This window comes from Balaenoptera musculus, chromosome 11, assembly GCF_009873245.2.
Source record: "Balaenoptera musculus isolate JJ_BM4_2016_0621 chromosome 11, mBalMus1.pri.v3, whole genome shotgun sequence".
NCBI lineage: Eukaryota > Metazoa > Chordata > Mammalia > Artiodactyla > Balaenopteridae > Balaenoptera > Balaenoptera musculus.
In genome coordinates this window covers 66,430,540-66,449,868 of record NC_045795.1, presented here as the reverse complement: position 1 = coordinate 66,449,868, position 19,329 = coordinate 66,430,540, and the positions used below count along the sequence as shown (strand labels likewise).

Below are 19,329 nucleotides of genomic sequence, written 5' to 3'. Positions count from 1 at the left end.
GAGTAATGGAAATAAAAACAAAAATAAACAAATGGGACCAATTAATCCTAAAAGCTTTTGCACAGCAAAGGAAACCATAAACAAGATGAAAAGACAACCCTCAGAATGGGAGAAAATATTTTCAAATGAATCAACAAAGGATTAATCTCCAAAGTATATAAACAGCTCATTAGCTCAATATTAAAAAAACAAACAACACAATTAAAAAATGGGCAGAAGACCTAAGTAGACATTTCTCCAAAGAAGACATGCAGATGGCCAAGAGGCACATGAAAAGCTACTCAACATCACTGATTATCAGAGAAATGCAAATCAAAACTACAATGAGGTATCACCTCACACCAGTTAGATTGGGCATCATCAGAAAATCTACAAACAAATGCTGGAGAGGGTGTGGAGAAAAGGGAATCCTCTTGCACTGTTAGTGGGAATGTAAATTGATACAGCCACTAGGGAGAACAGTATGGAGCTTCCTTAAAAAACTAAAAATAGAACTACCATATGACCCAGCAATCCCACTACTGGGCACATACCTTGAGAAAACCATAATTCAAAAAGACACATGCACCCCAATGTTCACTGCAGCACTATTTACAATAACCATGTCATGGAAGCAACCTAAATGCCCACTGACGGACTAACGGATAAAGAAGATGTGGTACATATATACAATGGAATAGTACTCAGCCATAAAAAGGAATGAAATCGGGTCATTTGCAAAGACATGGATGGACCTACAGACTGTCATACAGATTGAAGTAAGTCGGAAAGAGAAAAACAAATATCATATATTAACGCATATACGTGGAATGTAGAAATATGGTACAGATGAACCAGTTTGCAAGGGAGAAATAGAGACACAGATGTAGAGAACAAACGTATGGACACCAAGGGAGGAAAGCGGGGGGCGGGGGGTGGTGGTGGGATGAAATGGGAGATTACAATTGACATATATACACTAATATGTATAAAATAGACAACTAATGAAAAGCTGCTGTATAAAAAATAAATAAATAAAGTTAAAAAAAAAAATACTGAGAAGAAGAAGAGATAAAATGCCCAGATACATACTTTTACAGATACAAACAACACACACAGTCTGGGCATGAACAAGTAGTAGCTTGGGTTAAGTGAAATGAAAACTAACCTTGTTAAGAAAAAAAGAAAAAAATATGAAAAATCTACAGCAAGCATCATACTCAGTGTGAGAGGCTGAAAGCTTTTCCTCTAAGATCAGGAACAAGACGAGAATGACTGCTTTCACCTTTTCAACATAGTGCTAGAAGTTCTAGCCAGAGTAGTAATTAGGCAAGAAAAAGAAACAAAAGGCATCCAAATATGAAAGGAAGAAATAAAATGACCTCTCTTTGCAGATGACATGATCTTATATGTAGAAAACCTTAAAGAATGCAGTCAAAAAAAAACCAAAATGCTAGGGCTAACAGATGAACTCACCAGTTGCACGATATAAAATTAACACGCAAAAATACATTAACAATGAACAATACAAAAACAAAATTAAGAAAACAATTCCAAGGACTTCCCTGGTGGTGCACGGGTTAAGAATCCGCCTGCCAATGCAGGGAACACGGGTGATCCCTAATCTGGGAAGATCCCGCATGCTGTGGAGCAACTAAGCCCGTGTGCCAGAACTACTGAGCCTGTGCTCTAGAGCCCGCGAGCCACAACTACTGAGCTCTTGCGCCACAACTACTGAAGCCCACTCACTCTAGGGCCCACATGCTGCAACTACTGAGCCTGCATGCTGCAACTACTGAAGCCCACACACCTAGAGCCGTGCTCCCCAACAAGAGAAGCCACCACAACGAGAAGCCCACACACTGCAACGAAGAGTAGCCCCCACTCGCCGCAATTAGAGAAAGCCCATGTGCAGCAACAAAGACCCAACGCAGCCAAAAATAAAAATAAAAATAATAATAATAAAAATAAAATAAAATAAAATAAATAAAGACAACCTAAGTAAATGTAAAGCATCCATGATCACTGACTGGAAGAATTAATATTGTTAATATGACAATACTACCTAAAGCAATCTATAAACTCATTGCAATTCCTGTCAAAATCCCAATGGCACTTATTGCAGAAATAGAAAAATTCTTCCTAAAATTCATATGGAATCTCAAGGGACCCCAAAGAGGCAAAACAAACTTGAAAAAGAAGAACAAAGTGGGAGTACTCACACTTCCTGATTTCAAAACCTGCTACAAAGGCACAGAAAACAGTGTGGTACTGGCATAAAGACAGACATATCAGCATAAAGATAGAGCCCAAAAATAAACCGTCAAATATATGGCCAAATGATTTTCAAACAAAGGTGCTAAGACCATTCAACGGGAAAGACAGACTTCTCAACAAACAATGCTGAGAAAACTGGACATCCATATACAAAAGAATGAAGATGGACCCTTACCTTATGCCATATGCAAAAATTAACTCAAAATGGATCAAAGGCCTAAACGTAAAAGCTAAAACTACAAAACTCTTAGGAGGAAACATGAGGGAAAGCCTCATGATGGATTGGACCATGATTTCTTGAATATGACACCAAAAGCACAAATGACAAAAGAAAACATAAATTAGACTGTGTCAAAATTTAAAACTTCTGTATATCAAAGGACACTATAACAGAGTGAGAAGGCAAACCATGAAATGGGAGAAAACAGTTGTAAACCATGTATCTGATAAGGAATTAATATCCAGAATATATAAAGAGCTACAAACTAACAACAGCAACAAAAATCTATTTAAAATGGGCAAAGTACTTGAATAGAAGTTTCTCTAAAAACAACACACAAATGGCCAATAAGCACATGAAAAGACACTCAACATCACTAATTATTAGGAAAAATGCAAATCAAAAGCACAATGAGGGACTTCCCTGGTGGCACAGTGGTTAGGAATCCACCTGACGGTGCAGGGGACACAGGTTCAAGCCCTGGTCCGGGAAGATCCCACATGTCACAGAGCAACTAGGCCCATGTGCCACAACTACTGAGCCTGTGCTCTAAAGCCCGCGAGCCACAACTACTGAGTCCACATGCCACAGCTACTGAAGCCCATGCACCTAGAGCCCATGCTCCGCAACAAGAGAAGCCACCGCAATAAGAAGTCCGCATACCAAAAGTAAGAGTAGCCCCTGCTCACCGCAACTAGAGAAAGTCCGCGTTCAGCAATGAAGACCCAATGCAGCCAAATATAAATAAATAAATAAATAAATAATTTTTAAAACTGCAACGAAATACTACTTCACACCCATTTGGATGGCCATTTATAGAAACATTTTTTTAAAAGACAGAAAATAACTAGTATTAGCAAGGATGTAAAGAGACTGGAACCCTCGTGCATTGCTGATGGCAAAGTAAAATGGTGCAGGCACTACAGAAAACAGCGTGGTGGTTCCCCAAAAAACTAAACATAGAATCACCAAATGGTAAGCAATTCCACTCCTAGGTATATACCCAAAGGATTTAAAACAGGGAGTTAAACAGAAACTTGGATGCCAAATGTTCATTATAGCATTATTCACAATTTCTTTTTTTTTTTTTTTATTTATTTTTGGCTGTGTTGGGTCTTCGTTTTTGTGCGAGGGCTTTCTCCAGTTGCGGCGAGCGGGGGCCACTCTTCATCGCGGTGCGCGGGCCTCTCACTGTCGCAGCCTCTCCCGTTGCGGAGCACAGGCTCCAGACGCGCAGGCTCAGTAGTTGTGGCTCACGGGCTTAGTTGCTCCGCGGCATGTGGGATCTTCCCAGACCAGGGCTCGAACCTGTGTCCCCTGCATTGGCAGGCAGATTCTTAACCACTGCACCACCAGGGAAGCCCTATTCACAATTTCTACCAAAAGGCAGAAACAACCCAAGTGTCCATCAACAAAGAATGGGTAAACAAAATGTGGTACATACATACAATGGAATATTTCTCCAACAAAAATATACAGATAGCCAATAAACACATGAAAAGATGCTCAACATCACTAATCACTAGGGAAATGCAAATCAAAACCACAGTGAGACACCACTTCACACCCATTAGGATGGCTATTATCAAAAAATAAGAAGTGTTGGCGAGGATGTGGGACTCTCACAAGTTGGTGGTGGTAATGTAAAATTGTACAACTGGTGGGGAAAAAGGTGATTTCTCAAAAAGTTAAACATGAATTACCATTTGATCCAGCAATTCCAATGCTAGATATACACCAAAGAGATCCGAAAACAGGGACTCTAACAGATACTTGCACACTAATATTCATAGCAGCTTAATTCATAAGAGCCAAAAGGTGGAAACTACCTGAGTGTACAACAACAGATGAATGGATAAATAAATGTGATATATACTCACACAATGGGATATTATTCAGACATAAAAAGGAATTAAATTTTGATGCCTGCTACAACATGGACGAACCCTGAAAATGTTATGCTAAGTAAAATAAGCCGAATACAAAAAGACAAATATTGTATGATTCCATTTATATGAGATATCTAGAATAATCAAATTCATAGAGACAGAAAGTAGAATAGAGGTTACCTGGAGCTGGAGGGAGAGGTACAGAGTTTTTGTTTGGGATGATAAAAAAAGAGCTCTGGAAATAAATAGTAGTGATAGTTATACAACAATTTGAATGTATTTAATGCCACTAAATTGTACACTTAATCTGGGTAAATTGTAAATATCAGGGTGAAGAATTAACCAATTAAAACAGTTCATTACTCTACATGGTCTAACTAACACAGAAACCTGCTATGGTTTCTGAGAAAGCAAATCAATAAAAACAATGAGTGCTTTGTGGGACAACCACAGTCTCATTATCTACTATCATACACCATTGTCTTATCAGAGCTTAAATATTTCAGTATGTTTAAATGTATCAAAAGTTTTTCTTTTCAAACAGTTCCTTCCCTCCATCCATAATGGTCCAAGCACCCCTAAGTGCTTCTTCCCTTTCCCATACCAAAAAGCAAAACAAATCCCCCTCCCCCTTCCTGGCTTTCTTCATGATAAGAAGATGGCTGCAGCAGTAGCAGACATCATACCTACGTGCAGCCACCCAGAGGGGAAACTGCTCTGCATGGAGCAAATCTGCATTAGGCTCTATCACTCCCAGAGCACTGCCTCTGTTCCAAAGCCAGGCATTCCTACAGAGCCCAGCCCTGGCCATGAGTCAGAAAGTTCTTTTAATAGGTCTAAGTTTTTCATAAAGGCACTGAATTTCACTCCAATAGAAAGGAAAGGAGCCACTTTAGTTTTTCATAGAGTTGATTACCCAGTTTCCCTTGAACAAGTTCAATTCGGGTCTAGCTTGGAAAGGTATGGCTGGGGAAAGAAGCAAACAGCAAAGAGTGGCTGGCAAACAGGAAAAGGAAACGAATGATACTGGAAGTAGCTACAGAGAACAGAAATGTACAGAGATAGAAAGAATACCAAAACAAAACAAAAATACCATTTCAAGTCACTGATAGTGAGTCGAAGAGTCTCACATATCCCCCCTCCCCGACCACCACCACCACCACCAAATCCCCAGAGAGCATCACAGCCAGATGAGAAAAGGAAAAAACAAACAAGAGAACCACTAACTGGAATTAGTGATCTTCCCAGGGATTTCAGTGAGGAAGCAAACAAGTATCACTGTATTAAAGTCATAATCACTTATTTGTATTAACAATATCAAATAGTCAGAAAGTTCAATTAAACAAATGATGCCCAAGAAGTTGAAATGGTAGTACAGGATACTTTATTTTTGTAATGCCTGAGAATTTATTCCTCTTAAGCATGTATCAATTTTGAAATTTTTGAAGATGCAAATTTGTGGAGAAAATAATGCCCTATACTGACAAGGGTGCAGAGAAACAAGTACCCTCACTGTCCTGGCAATAGTTAATTCCTAACGACCAACTGCTCAGAAGTAGGAGATTACGTAAATTATAGTACCTAATATAGTACCTAATGGAACAGCAGTCATTAAAACAATGACATTCCAGACATATGAAAATGTTCATAGTATAACAGATTTAAAATAAAAGACTGTTGGGACTTCCCTGGTGGTCCAGTGGTTAAGACTCCATGCTTCCACTGCAAGGGGCGTGGTTTTGATCCCTGGTCAGGGAACTAAGATCCCACATGCTGCATGGCCAATAAATAAATTACTTGAGTTTTAAAAGTAAAATAAAATAAAATACTGAATGACAATATAAACAGTATAGTCCTAAATTTATTTTAAATGCCTGCATCAGAAAAAAAGACTGGAAAGATATGCCAGTGTGTTGAGAGGGGTTATGTCTGGGTAACAAAAATAAGATATCACCCTTATTTTCTTTTTTGTGTATTTTTCTATAGTTACTGACATGTCTATAATGAATATATATCTTATGTAATCAGAGGGGAAATGTTACACAGAAAAAGCTCAAATGTATTCAATATTGAATTCAGTACAGGGAAGAATGGAACATATTATCTTTTACTATAAAAAAATCCAACAAAAAAATATTTTCTTGGTGCTTTTAAAGGTTTAACCTTGAGTTCTATGGAAAAGTCACTCATCCAAAACACGGCTTCCCCAAAGGTGTCAAACGAAAGAGGTACTGTTGGGGTAAATTCAAGCGGCATCCCAATTACCTGCTACAAATTTCCTGAATCACTGTTGTGATAACTGTGAAACTCTAGGTGAGATGGATTCATACTGGAATCCTAAGGCTCCCACCGAAAATCAGTCATCTCAACTCAGCCACAGGCAGTAAACCTTCCTAACAGACTCAAGAAAGAGAAAGGCTGAGGAAAAAAAGGTGTATTCATGATGTCACAGATTTCTAACAACTAAATATTATTAGACTTACAGCCTGCCTTTTAAAATACTATCGGGGGACTTCCCTGGTGGTCCAGTGGTTAAGACTCCGCGATCCCAACGCAGGGGGCCCAGGTTCAATCCCTGGTCGGGGAAGTAAGATCCCACATGCTGCAACTAAACCCGCGCGCTGCAACTAGAGAAGCCCATGCGCCGCAACAAAGGCCCAGTGCAAGCCTAAATAAATAATAAATAAATTAAAAAATAAAATACTATCAGGATTAACAAAGCAAAATAAAACTTTCACTAGGTTGGACTCCTAAGTAAGCATTTATTGATCCCTCACTATGTGCTAGGTCCTGGCGTTACAAACACGAAGACAAAATTCCTTGTCCTCGAGAAGCTCAATCCCCTGAGGCAAAGACATGCAATTAAGCATGATCTAAAGGGTAAGTAGCCATACTAGAGGTTGGTACCAACTGCTGTAGGAGAGCAGAAGCAATGCTTCTTATTGGGCAGAGCTGGGAAGGCATCAAAGAGAAGATGACATTTTCAGCTTTTTTTTTTTTTTTAATTTTTATTTATTTATGGCTGTGTTGGGTCTTCGTTTCTTGTGCGCGGGCTTTCTCTATGTTGCGGGCAAGCGGGGGGCCACTCTCATCGCGGTGTGCGGGCCTCTTACTATCGCGGCCTCTCTTGTTGCAGAGCACAGCTCCAGACGCGCAGGCTCAGTAATTGTGGCTCACCGGGCCCAGTTGCTCCGCGGCATGTTGGGATCTCTTCCCAGACCAGGGCCGAACCCATGTCCCCGCATGGGCAGGCAGATTCTCAACCCACTTGCGCCACCAGGGAAGCCCCCGACATTTCAGCAGCTTTTAAGGTGGCATTTCCCAGGCAGAGAAAGGTAGTCATTGCATTCCTGTCATATTATAACAACCAAGCAAAGCGACAAAGGTAGGAGAGTTTAGGCTTGTCTGGAAAAGGGTGAGTTGTCCAGCATATCTAAAGTGTAGGGAATGTGGAAAGAACATCAGAAACAAAACTCAAGAAAACGTTTCATGCCACCCTTCCTCCTATACATGAAGATGAAAATGGACACTTCAGATCTTTTAATGCTAATATATCTTTATCACTCCCCACACTTAAAAGTAAGGCCACACAGACTTCAGCAGCATCCTTCCTCCTTGGCCATAGACCACAGTCTGGCCAGGAACACATCCTAACCCCGAACACTATCAGGTTCACAAAAGGTGGCACAGCTGGCACTGTCATGAAGCATTCAGTAAGTCATCCTGATAATTTGCATTCAAAACACAACATTAATAAAATTCTACTCCTTTATAAACTTGACACTTCCCTCTAGGTAATGAAATTTTTTTCCTATTCTGTTCAACATTTTTATCAGCCACTTGAAAAAAGACAGAAGACAGGTTTATCAACCTGTGTAGGTGAAACTTCAAGGAAAAGATAATAATATGTGGGATGACAAACTCAAGCTACAAAAAAGACTTGGACAAGTTGTCATTAATGAGCCAAAATACAGAGAGCCACCCCCCATTTAGGACCAACAGTGGCAAGCCAAATATGCTCCCCCTCAATGAAATGTAATGAAAATAAATGTAAAATCTTTTTTAATTAAACTAAAAGTTTACTATTTATGTTTATTATCAATAGCACACATTCAGGATGGAGATCTAGCTTTACTTCAGTTTAATATGAAATAAAATCTAGAGTTTAGCTTTTACAAAACCAGTATGATAATTAGTGTGAAATGGCAGCTCAAAGTCTCCGAATATCAGACTTATACCACATTAACCAAAAAAATATCCAATTCAATGCTAAAATACATGTATAAAACCTTCTACATGCCTGGTACCTGAGTTATGTCTGTCAAGAACACAAAGATACAGTTTGACCCTTGAACAACACAGGTTTGAACTATGCAGGTCCATTTATACCACAATTTTTTTCAATAAACATAGTACCTGTATTTTCATGTTACAGATCTTTAACTAAGCGTGGGGAAAAGTTGCATTTAATTAGAGATCACAATATGTGGAATCAAAAGAACTAGGGTTTGAGTTCTGATTCCATCCAAACTGTTTCAGCTTCCTGCCCTTGGGTGAGTCATTTTATCATCTCCTTGTTTTTGAGGCAGAAATAGCGGAACCAGATTTTTGACTGTGTGAGGGGTTGGCCGCTCCAACCCCTGCATTGTTCAAGGGTCAACTGTAAATATGGCACAATCCCTACTTTTTAAGAGTTTATAGCCTAAATCAGAGTTAACCATGGGTCAAAAAATCAATTGAGCTGCCACCAATATTTTTTAATGAAATAGAAATGAATAGAAACATCAGAGTACACTCTACAAAATACTATACCAGGAAACTTTTGTTTAACTTTTTCATGTGTGTGTATAGTATAAACATACACACATAAGAGATAATAATTTTAATTGTATTTCTTATTGTAGATCGTAGTCAAAAGTTGGAAGGACATTAATCTAATGGAAGAGGATAGAATAAATATACCACTGTAAGATATAAAGTATCATAGAATAAAATCTATCTGGTTGGAGAAAGAAAGGGGTATGGTCAAGGGTCTAGAAAAAGATTTACAAAGACAGTAATACATGATAGAAGCCTTAACAGATAGGAAAGAATCTGAGAGATGAAGATGGGGCGGGGGGAGGCACCCCACAGAGAAAGAATATGAACAGAGACATGATGCAGGCAAATAACAAGAAGTGTTTAATAGATGGCAAACAGTCCTGGTACACGGCAGCACTGGTATAATAAGTCCAGACAGAAGGACTTGGGGAAAGTTCAGTTTGGCTAAAGTGTAAAATACAAGCAAGTCAGCAGATGAGGCTGAAGATGCAAATTTGAGCCATAACATGCAAGTGCTGGGCACACAGTAAACACTTAATGAATGTTAGCTATTCCACTGGCCTTACTTAGCTCTGGAGCCTTAAACCATATTATCTCTAAGATCCCTTACAATACTAAAATTTTATGAATTACTGAAGGCTATGATGGAAGTTATTTTATATGTAAACACAGAACACAAACTTATAAGAAATTACAAGGAGTCTATTCAACAAGGAAGAATGTTCTTCATCACAGCTGTCTAACAATAAAATGGGCTGTCTCAAAAGTGGTGAGGGCACTGTCACTAGACGTATTTGAAGAAAGGTCAAAGTATGATACTAAGTCTGTAATATAAAGTTCTGCGTTTATCATACATTAATTCTTCCATCAATTTTTGTTCTCATTCATCAATCAACAAGAGCTCATGAATGAGTTCTAAAGAGAGAGGGAGAAACAGATGGAAGCAGGAGGTTGAGATTTTATTCCATTGTAGATAAGTAGAAAAACAGGAAGTTTCTGAACGACATTTCCCAACATAGTAATTATCCTTACTAGAGTATCCTAATGTGTGATATAGCAAGTCAACTGTAGTTACTTGGGCCACAGTTAAAATAATTTGGCAACGTACTTATGAAAAAAATTTTAAAGTTCCCAGAACCTTATGTGGAAAAAAAAATCTTGCTTTTCTATACAAAATCTATCAAGAGGGGGTATACAAGAGTCTTTAGAGCATAATCATAATAAACAGATGTGTTCATTATGGTAAAAGTACAACATTGGAATAAAGCCCTAATATAGCATATCCAATAATGCTTACACATTGGAAATAAATTCAGATAATTCTTATCTTCAAGAATAAAGACACAAGAATTCAAAAAAAAATCATAATACAAACTATTAAAAATTGAAATTCAGCACCAATGTAGAAGTATAGTATGAATATAAAGCACTTTCAACCTCAATGACCATTCTTTTGAGACATCATGCTTCAGAATGTGTCTAAAAATGAAAGAAAAGGGTGTCATGTTTACAATTAAGCTTTATGTTTCTAAAGCATATTCTCTCATAACACTGCATGATAAAATTAACCATAACATTTGAATAGTCTATAGAATATTGCTGCATATTGACTTTCCTGTTAAAATATTGATCATTTCCTGCTGATTATTTCCTGCTTGCTTTACAGAATTGCAGATCAAAACAAAGCCATCTCGGTTTAAGAAGGCACTCGATAAATGTTTGCTGAAATCAACTTCTTTCTTCCCTACTAACAACGTCTTTAAAAGAGGGCAAAAGTACCCAACATACTCCTCAAGGCTGTTAAAACCTGCCTTATGAATTGTCATGCCTTGAATCTGTACTCATCAGCAATGCAAATCATATATTCAGAAGCAGAACGATAAATACTATGTAGTCTATAAAAATGTTTAATATAGAAATAAAATTCCTTAAATATAACTATCTAATTTAAATTTGAAGTCTGTTAAAAAGGCCTTATTTTTTTGAGCCAGAGACATACACTGCCAACAAATTCTTTCAGAGGCAACATGGTGTAATGAAAGCAGCTGTGTATTAGAATCCCCAAAGTCCTAGGTTGAAATCTCAAATCGGCACTTAGTTGGCTTAAGTATCTTAGATCAGTCACTTAATTTCTTTCAGTTAAAGTTTCTTTGTCATCTGTTTTAAAAAAAAAAAAAAAAAAAACGGAGCTTTATGGTGTAAAGCTCAAGCAGAAATCATGATGTGGAAGTTCCCTGTAAACACTAAACCCCTGATCATAAAACGTCAAGCACATCCTCACTTTTCAGGGCAAAATAAAAGTCCTGGGTTTTATGACGTCTTCTCTACCCTAGTGGATGCCTTTACCTCTGAGAGATAAGATATAGGGCCTTTTCCAAGGCTTCAAAGGCTGGGATTTTCCTTACAGAGCAAGTAACTAAAGAGCCCACTGCCCTCGCACTATTTCACTGAGGTGTAGCCCATTTACCAACAGATTTAGTGAAATTTTGTGAACACTGGTTCTTTCAGATGTGGTTTCATGGACCTATTCCCTTCCCACCTTCATATGCCTCTGCACCACAGGATCATTAGAAGTTAAATTTCTTTTAAGGATTCAGGGCTTTTTTTAAGTGTTGTTTGGTTTTTTTTTTCCTATCTGGGGAAAATCAAGCAGAAGGAAATCAGGTAAAAGTAAGGCAGAAGGGCTTCCCTGGTGGCGCAGTGGTTGAGAATCTGCCTGCCAATGCAGGGGACACGAGTTCGAGCCCTGGTCCGGGAAGATCCCACATGCTGCAGAACAGCTGGGCCCGTGAGCCACAATTACTGAGCCTGCGTGTCTGGAGCCTGTGCTCCGCAACAAGAGAGGCCGCGATAGTGAGAGGCCCGCGCACAGCGATGAAGAGTGGCTCCCACTTGCCACAACTAGAGAAAGCCCTCGCACAGAAACGAAGACCCAACATAGCCATAAATTAAAAATAAATAAATAAATAAATAAATAAAAATTAAAAAAAAAAAAAAAAAAAAAAAAGTAAGGCAGAAATATGCATTGTTTTTAAATTAGAAAAAAAATAAATATGACATTACAAAACTAAAATAGAGGTAATCTGGTTGGTAATGAGGAAATTTTTCATGGTCTGCTAAGTGGGGATTAGAAAAAAAATAAGCAATAAATGCTCTGAATTATTACAAATTTACCTCAGGAGAGCAGAATAAATAAGATGACATTATGAAGCAGCTTTCACTGCTAAGATGCCAAACTAATACACATGTACTCAAATCTCTGCTGCTATTCTATTCTAGGAATTTAATTACAAACTCTTGTTTCATTTGTTGGTGGTGTTTACTGCTGCTGCTGTTAGAGGATGGGAAAAGTATTTCCCTGGTCTTCAGTTTCTATATTTGGTAGTTTGGGTGCAGTCAATATGGGAAAAGACAGGTGTTTCACAAAAATGGTTGGATTTTTCTCACCTAATTCACTCTAGAATAGGAAGCTTCTTGAAAAGGTAAAATAAAGAATGGTAAGATGCAGGACTTTCCAAGCATTTATGGCAACAGAAAGAAAAGCAGAGAATCTCTAAGAGGAAGAGACATAAGGAGTCAGAACACAGGCTAAAAGGGTTCAGTAAAGAACAGCTCCTTGTGATACTAGAGAATTACAGTAAGAGAGTCAAGTATATGGCAAAATATTGCCCATTGCCAAAAAGAAAATTAAGGGGAATATTTAATTGTTAAAGGACAAAAAAGGATTAACAACCTCTGAGATCCAATTTCATCATCTGTGTAATGAAGATAACATTAAGACTGCTCTGGGGATCTACATGGTATAACATAAGTGAGAATCCCCAGCACACTGACTGGTCCATCATTGATCTTCAAAAAAGGGTAGTTTCCTCCCCTCCCTCTAAACTCAATCACAGAATATTACAATGGAAAGGGAAGCTCAGATACTGCCTAGTCCTAAGCAAATAAATCAAATAATTTGAAAGTGTTATAACTTGTACAGAATTTTTATATCATAAAAAATTTTAAAGGCATTAAGATATTACTACATGATCTCAAAAACCTTACCAATGTCAAATACAGATGAACAGCTGCACTGGGAAAAACTCCTTTGCACTGCTGCAACAGGGGACTCCTTCCCTCACCAACATCCAAGCAATTTACACAAATTGGTGGGAAAAAGATATGTCTTCCCTCCTTGCTGTAAGGATTATGGGTTAGCAAGCAGAGATATAAATCTGTGCTCCATGCTGCTCATAAAAATCAAAGTTGAAATCTGAAATATTTTCTCATAGGAATAATGATAATGTTTAGATTTTCTTTTTTATTTATTTTATTTATTTATTTATTTATTTTATCTTTGGCCATGTTGGGTCTTCATTGCTGCATGTGGGCTTTTCTCTAGTTGCAGCGAGTGGGGGCTATTCTTCGTTGCAGTGCACAGGTTTCTCATTGCAGTGGCTTCTCTTGTTGTGGAACACAGGCTCTAGGCGTGCAGGCTTCAGTAGTTGTGGCACGCGGGCTCAGCAGTTGTGGCATGCGGGCTCAGCAGTTGTGGCTCACGGGCTCTAGAGCGCAGGCTCAGTAGTTGTGGCACATGGGCTTAGTTGCTGTGTGGCATGTGGGATCTTCCTAGACCAGGGCTCGAACCCATGTCCCCTGCATTGGCAGGCGGATTCTTAATCACTGCACCACCAGAGAAGTCCAATGTTCAGATTTTCAAGCTAACAATTAAACAATGCAGCTAACATACCATTTTTAATTGACTATTTTTCTCTTTGTAAGTACAATATTTAGGCTCTTTATAGACTGAACTGGCTTTTATGGAAAGGCCTAGGAGTGTAACCCTGAAATACTTATGGAAAAAACATATTCTGAGTGTGAACAATCTACACAAGAACTTTTAGACCATAGCTGAGGAAGGGATAGTAGAAGAAAGCTGTGAGAGAAGATGATGGAGACTTTCTTTGTTTGACAGAAAGGGCAAATAAATTACACTAAATCACAGCTGCTAATGTTTTCAGAATAACTGTCTCTCTCATTTAACAAGCATTTAAGTCCTACCCTGTGCCCAATGCTGTACCCCTCCACAGGAAAAAATTTTTCTAAAGCTAAACCCACAGTCCAAGGAATGCAAAAATTTCCTTCCATCTTCCTGAGTAAATCACACACCAAATCCTAGTGCTTTGAGATTCACATATGCCTATCTTGATTACCCTGCATTGCCTCCATCTCAGAACCAACACACCTGAGGAAATGCCTAGTGTTGTTATTACTCTAAGTACTGTACTAAGGGGAAAAGGAGAAATTAACATTTATTAAGCATTTGGTATGCTCTCATTTGATTTTCACAACCCTGTAGGTAAATATTATCCCCAATTTACACATTAAGAAAATGATGTTAAATAACTTGCCCACAACACCAGTAAAGAGAAGCCAGGACTCAGAAATCTGCCAATTCCACTACTCATAGGTTCCAACCCGGCAGGAAAGAAATTATCACAATTAAACTGCCACTGGACAGTTGACCACTTTCACATCAATTATTTGTTATTCGAGTTAAGCAGGTCTGAGAGCAAGTTACGGAAAAGATAAACCATCAACTCTTCACATCACAAAATGTATTTAGTATTTAGGGAATGCTCTAAGAGAAAGGATAAAATGTTCCCAGAGGTGAATCCCAGCTCTTCACATCATTTCCCAATCCCATTTCAACAGAGACTCTAGCACTAGGGCTCCTTTTATCACTTCCATCCTAGCCTGTATCATTATGCCCTTAGAGCATAGCTAATTAAAAACTTCAGAAAGTTACCTTTCAAAACAAGATTTTCTACCAGCACAGATCTCTCTGCAGGTCCTTAAATTTAAATACATTCAGTTTCCACATAATTTGCCTGATGGTATTCCTAAACGTTTGTTACCACTGACAGTTTAAAAGTTATTTTGTAGTGAACTGTGAACTAAACCTTGATTGAGCTGCAGTAAACATGGGAAACAAAAGCCTATGTTTAGACAGATTTCCCCATCTAAAATTTTCCTTTAAAACTTAGGCGGAAAAAAAACCTGTACACTCATTTTTCTATCTGTTTCTAACTGAATGACAGGTGACTTACAATAATGCAGTGTGGCTGAACTCCTCTCTCATGTAATCACCACAAAACACTAACCCCATAAAAGTAAAACTAATATTCAGTCCCTTAAATTATTGAATATGCTTTTTAAAGAAGTTGAGTACTATAAGAATTATTTAGCTTCTGGAGTTTAACACTTGTAACAGATAAAAAGAGGATTCTAAGAGGAATAATGGTCTCATCTAAAAACGGGTTCGTTTGTTTCTTAACAAAACCGTGACTGTAATATACACTAAACATTGGGACATGTGCAAAAACACTTCCTATTTTAAGTAATAATTATTTATAATATTGAAGGCAAAACAAACTAAAACGGATCAAACATTTCCAGTCAAATGTCTGCAAAATTCTGAACTGGGAAAATGATGTCAACGTATTTTATCCCTTTTTTTTTCCTAAGGCTCCACTCCAAAAATAAAGAGTCAGAGGGCTTATCAACTCAGGTGCAGAAACTCACTAAAATTGAGGTTTGAGAAAGGATAAAACAGGTTCCCAGGATTTGGCTTCTTGGGTGAAACTGCCCTGTGCCCCACACCAAAAGCCTCGGGGAGCCGCTGGGGCCCTGCCCACCCCTCCCTCCGGCCGCATCTGCCGAGGCCGCGCTGCCAGCGCCCCCTGCCGCCCTCCCCGCGCCCAGGGACCCGCTCCCACCCCCGCGCCTCGCGCCCGCGCCGCCCCCACCCCGCACACACCCCGCGCACACCCCGCGCCGAGGCCGCGCAGCCTGCGGGCAGCGGCGGGAGGCGCGCGGGCGCGAATCGAGGCGGGGCCGGCACGAGGCCGAGAGCAAGGGCGCGTCCCCCGAACGCCCGCCGCGGCCAGGCCGGAGCCAAACCTACCTACGCCGTATTTCTCTTCCTCCGTGGGGGTCCACATGGCCGGGCCGGGCGCGACCCCCGCGGGCGCGGCGGCGGCCCGGCGACAGCGCGGCGGGGACGGCCGCGGGCCCGGCTGTGGCGCACCGCGAGGCGAGGCGGGGGCGGTCAGGCGGCGCAGGGCAGTGGGCGGCGCATCCCTCACAGGCCGTCCGGGATGCCACCGCCGCCACGCCCGGACCGCCAGGTTCCACGGGCGCCCCAGCAAACCCGATCAGCGCGGGCGAGGGTTTGCCACCTGTCAGTCCCTGCCGTTCTCACGCCACCGCTCGTTCCTCACAGCTCCGCTGCTCGGCTCCCGGCGCCGCCGCGACTCGGCTCGCCTCAGCGGGCTCGCAGGACGCCCGCGCATGCGCCGCTTCCAGGCACGCGGGGGCTCGCGCTGCCCGGGCTCGCGCCGCCCGAGCCCGCGCGCGAACCCACGTGTCGCCACCGCCGCGCGGCAGCGGAGGGAAATCCACGAGAGGCGATTGAATGGCCCCGCCGGGGTCAGGACTGGCTCTTAGGCCCAAGGCCCCGGGCGGCAGCAAGCGCTGGAGGAGGCGGGGCTGGGCAGGTGGGAGGCCCTCGGACCCCCTGGGCTTCGGCGTCCAGTGCCTCCTGCCAGGCACGCCGAGATCCCTGCGAGATCCGCCGGTCGGAGACGGGAGAGCAGGGAAAGGAGGGAAGGATACAGTTTTAAGACCCATCCAGGTGTCATCCACGGCGCTGTCACGACCCCATCCCTGGAAAGGTCCCAGGAGCCACCCTGAGCAGCGCCCGGGCCCGCAGGGTGGGGTCGCCGCGGGAGAACCAAGTGGGGCATACTCGTGCCCCTCGCTCTTAGGTCTCTGGGACTCCTCCTAGGCCGAAGCCGCTAGCGCCTCCTTGGTTCCTGTTTCGATGAGTTGGCCTGCGTAGTAAATGTTTGGGACCAGAACAATCACTGCAGGCTTCCTAGTAAGGAAGCAGTTGCTCACTGGGTTGGGGGAAGGGGGAGTAGGGGGCGGGAGGGAGGTGCTGTTCCTGCCCTGGACACCGCCTCTGCTGCTCCTAGGTCTCTGCCTTACAGGCCATCCTGAGTTTCCGGTTCGGTCCCGAAACTTTTCTCCTTCCTCTCCTCCTTAAAAATCCATTCACTCTTAGGCCTGCAAATATCACCTTGTGACCCTAGGTCAACCGCTCAAAGACCAGGAAAGTCCTGGCAACTGCAGGACTTCTCCTTTCCACCTACATCTGGATTGCATGGTGTTCCTAGCCCTAATACCAGCAGATCTGTACAATTCTGTCACCAGCACTACCAAGTCAAAATCCTGGTGTCATCCCTCACTATCAGTCTTGGACACCCCCACTCTACAAAGCCCAGCTCAAGGCCTCACCTCCAGAAAACCTTCCCTGATCCTGCAGCTAGCAGACTGGATCCTTCTTTTGCCTGGGATTCAAGCTGTGTGCCTTTGTGCCTTACTTTTCCTCTAAGACTGTCAGCTCCAAAAGGCAAGCTCCAGGCTAAAGTCACCTTTCTGGTCCATGATGATGCAGCCCAGCACTTGACACACACTTGTTGAATAGGAAGCAAGACTAATACAAGAATATCTTGGTAATCAACAGATCTTGTTGATTCTTCATTCACAATATTCTTTATGATTGGTAACTCCTCCCAGGCCTGATTGTGTTCACCTGGATTATTGCCACAGACTCCTGACCTATAGACTCCTCCTCCCACCAGTGAAGGCTGCCCACTCCTGCCCCTGGAACATGTTCCGTAAATGACTGAGTTTCTCAATAGCTAGATATATATATTTTTTGATCCAAGAACATAATAAAAGACATATCCTTATTTATGTAGCTGACTATTCCAGGAAGATAGACCCCTGCCCAATGGCCACCATGGAATGTTTACCGTGGAATGAAGCCACATTCCCACAAAGTTTTCTCCAGGGAGCTATCCAGCAAGAGATGCCAAGTTATACAGACCTTCTGAACAACCTTTTTTTTAAAAAGGAAATTGATTTTTTAAACATCTTTATTGGAGTATAACTGCTTTACAATGGTGTGTTAGTTTCTGCTTTATAACAAAGTGAATCAGTTATACATATACATATGTTCCCATATCTCTTCCCTCTTGCGTCTCCCTCCCTCCCACCCTCCCTATCCCACCCCTCTAGGTGGTCACAAAGCACCGAGCTGATCTCCCTGTGCTATGTGGCTGCTTCCCACTACCTATCTATTTTACGTTTGGTAGTATATATATGTCCATGCCACTCTCTCACTTTGTCACAGCTTACCCTTCCCCCTCCCCATATCCTCAAGTCCATTCTCTAGTAAGTCTGTATCTTTATTCCCATCTTGCCCCTAGGTTCTTCATGACCATTTTTTTTTCTTAGATTCCATATATATGTGTTAGCATATGGTATTTGTTTTTCTCTTTCTGACTTACTTCACTCTGTATGACAGACTCTAGGTCCATCCACCTCACTACAAATAACTCAATTTCGTTTCTTTTTATGGCTGAGTAATATTCCATTGTATATATGTGCCACATCTTCTTTATCCATTCATCTGTCGACAGACACTTAGGTTGCTTCCATGTCCTGGCTATTGTAAATAGAGCTGCAATGAACATTTTGGTACATGACTCTTTTTGAATTATGGTTTTCTCACGGTATATGCCCAGTAGTGGGATTGCTGGGTCGTATGGTAGTTTCTATTTTTAGTTTTTTAAGGAACCTCCATACTGTTCTCCGTAGTGGCTGTATCAATTTACATTTCCACCAACAGTGCAAGAGGGTTCCCTCTTCTCCACACCCTCTCCAGCATTTATTGTTTGTATATTTTTAGATGATGGCCATTCTGACTGGTGTGAGATGATATCTCATTGTAGTTTTATTTTTTTAAACATCTTTATTGAACAACAATTGCTTTACAATGGTGTGCTAGCTTCTGCCCCATAGCAAAGTGAATCAGTTATACATATACATATGTTCCCATATCTCTTCCCTCTTGCATCTCCCTCCCTCCCACCCTCCCTATCCCACCCCTCTAGGTGGTGACAAAGCACCGAGCTGATCTCCCTGTGCCATGTGGCTGCTTCCCACTAGCTATCCATTTTACATTTGGTAGTGTATATATGTCCATGACACTCTCTCACCCTGTCACATCTCACCCCTCCCCCTTCCTAT

The 19,329-nt window shown here is 41.3% G+C and overlaps 1 protein-coding gene across 4 annotated transcripts in view; it reads right to left on the bottom strand.

The window, feature by feature from the left end:
• The window catches only part of DOCK3 (dedicator of cytokinesis 3), a 385,395-nt gene extending 369,163 nt beyond the window's left edge, over positions 1-16,232 (bottom strand). For all 4 annotated transcript variants that reach the window (XM_036869659.1, XM_036869661.1, XM_036869660.1 and 1 more), the window contains exon 1: positions 16,136-16,232. In XM_036869659.1, the coding sequence (XP_036725554.1) occupies positions 16,136-16,172 (37 nt within the window). In that variant the 5' untranslated portion in view covers positions 16,173-16,232. The remainder of the gene's footprint in view (positions 1-16,135) is intronic.
• Positions 16,233-19,329: the final 3,097 nt, after the last annotated feature.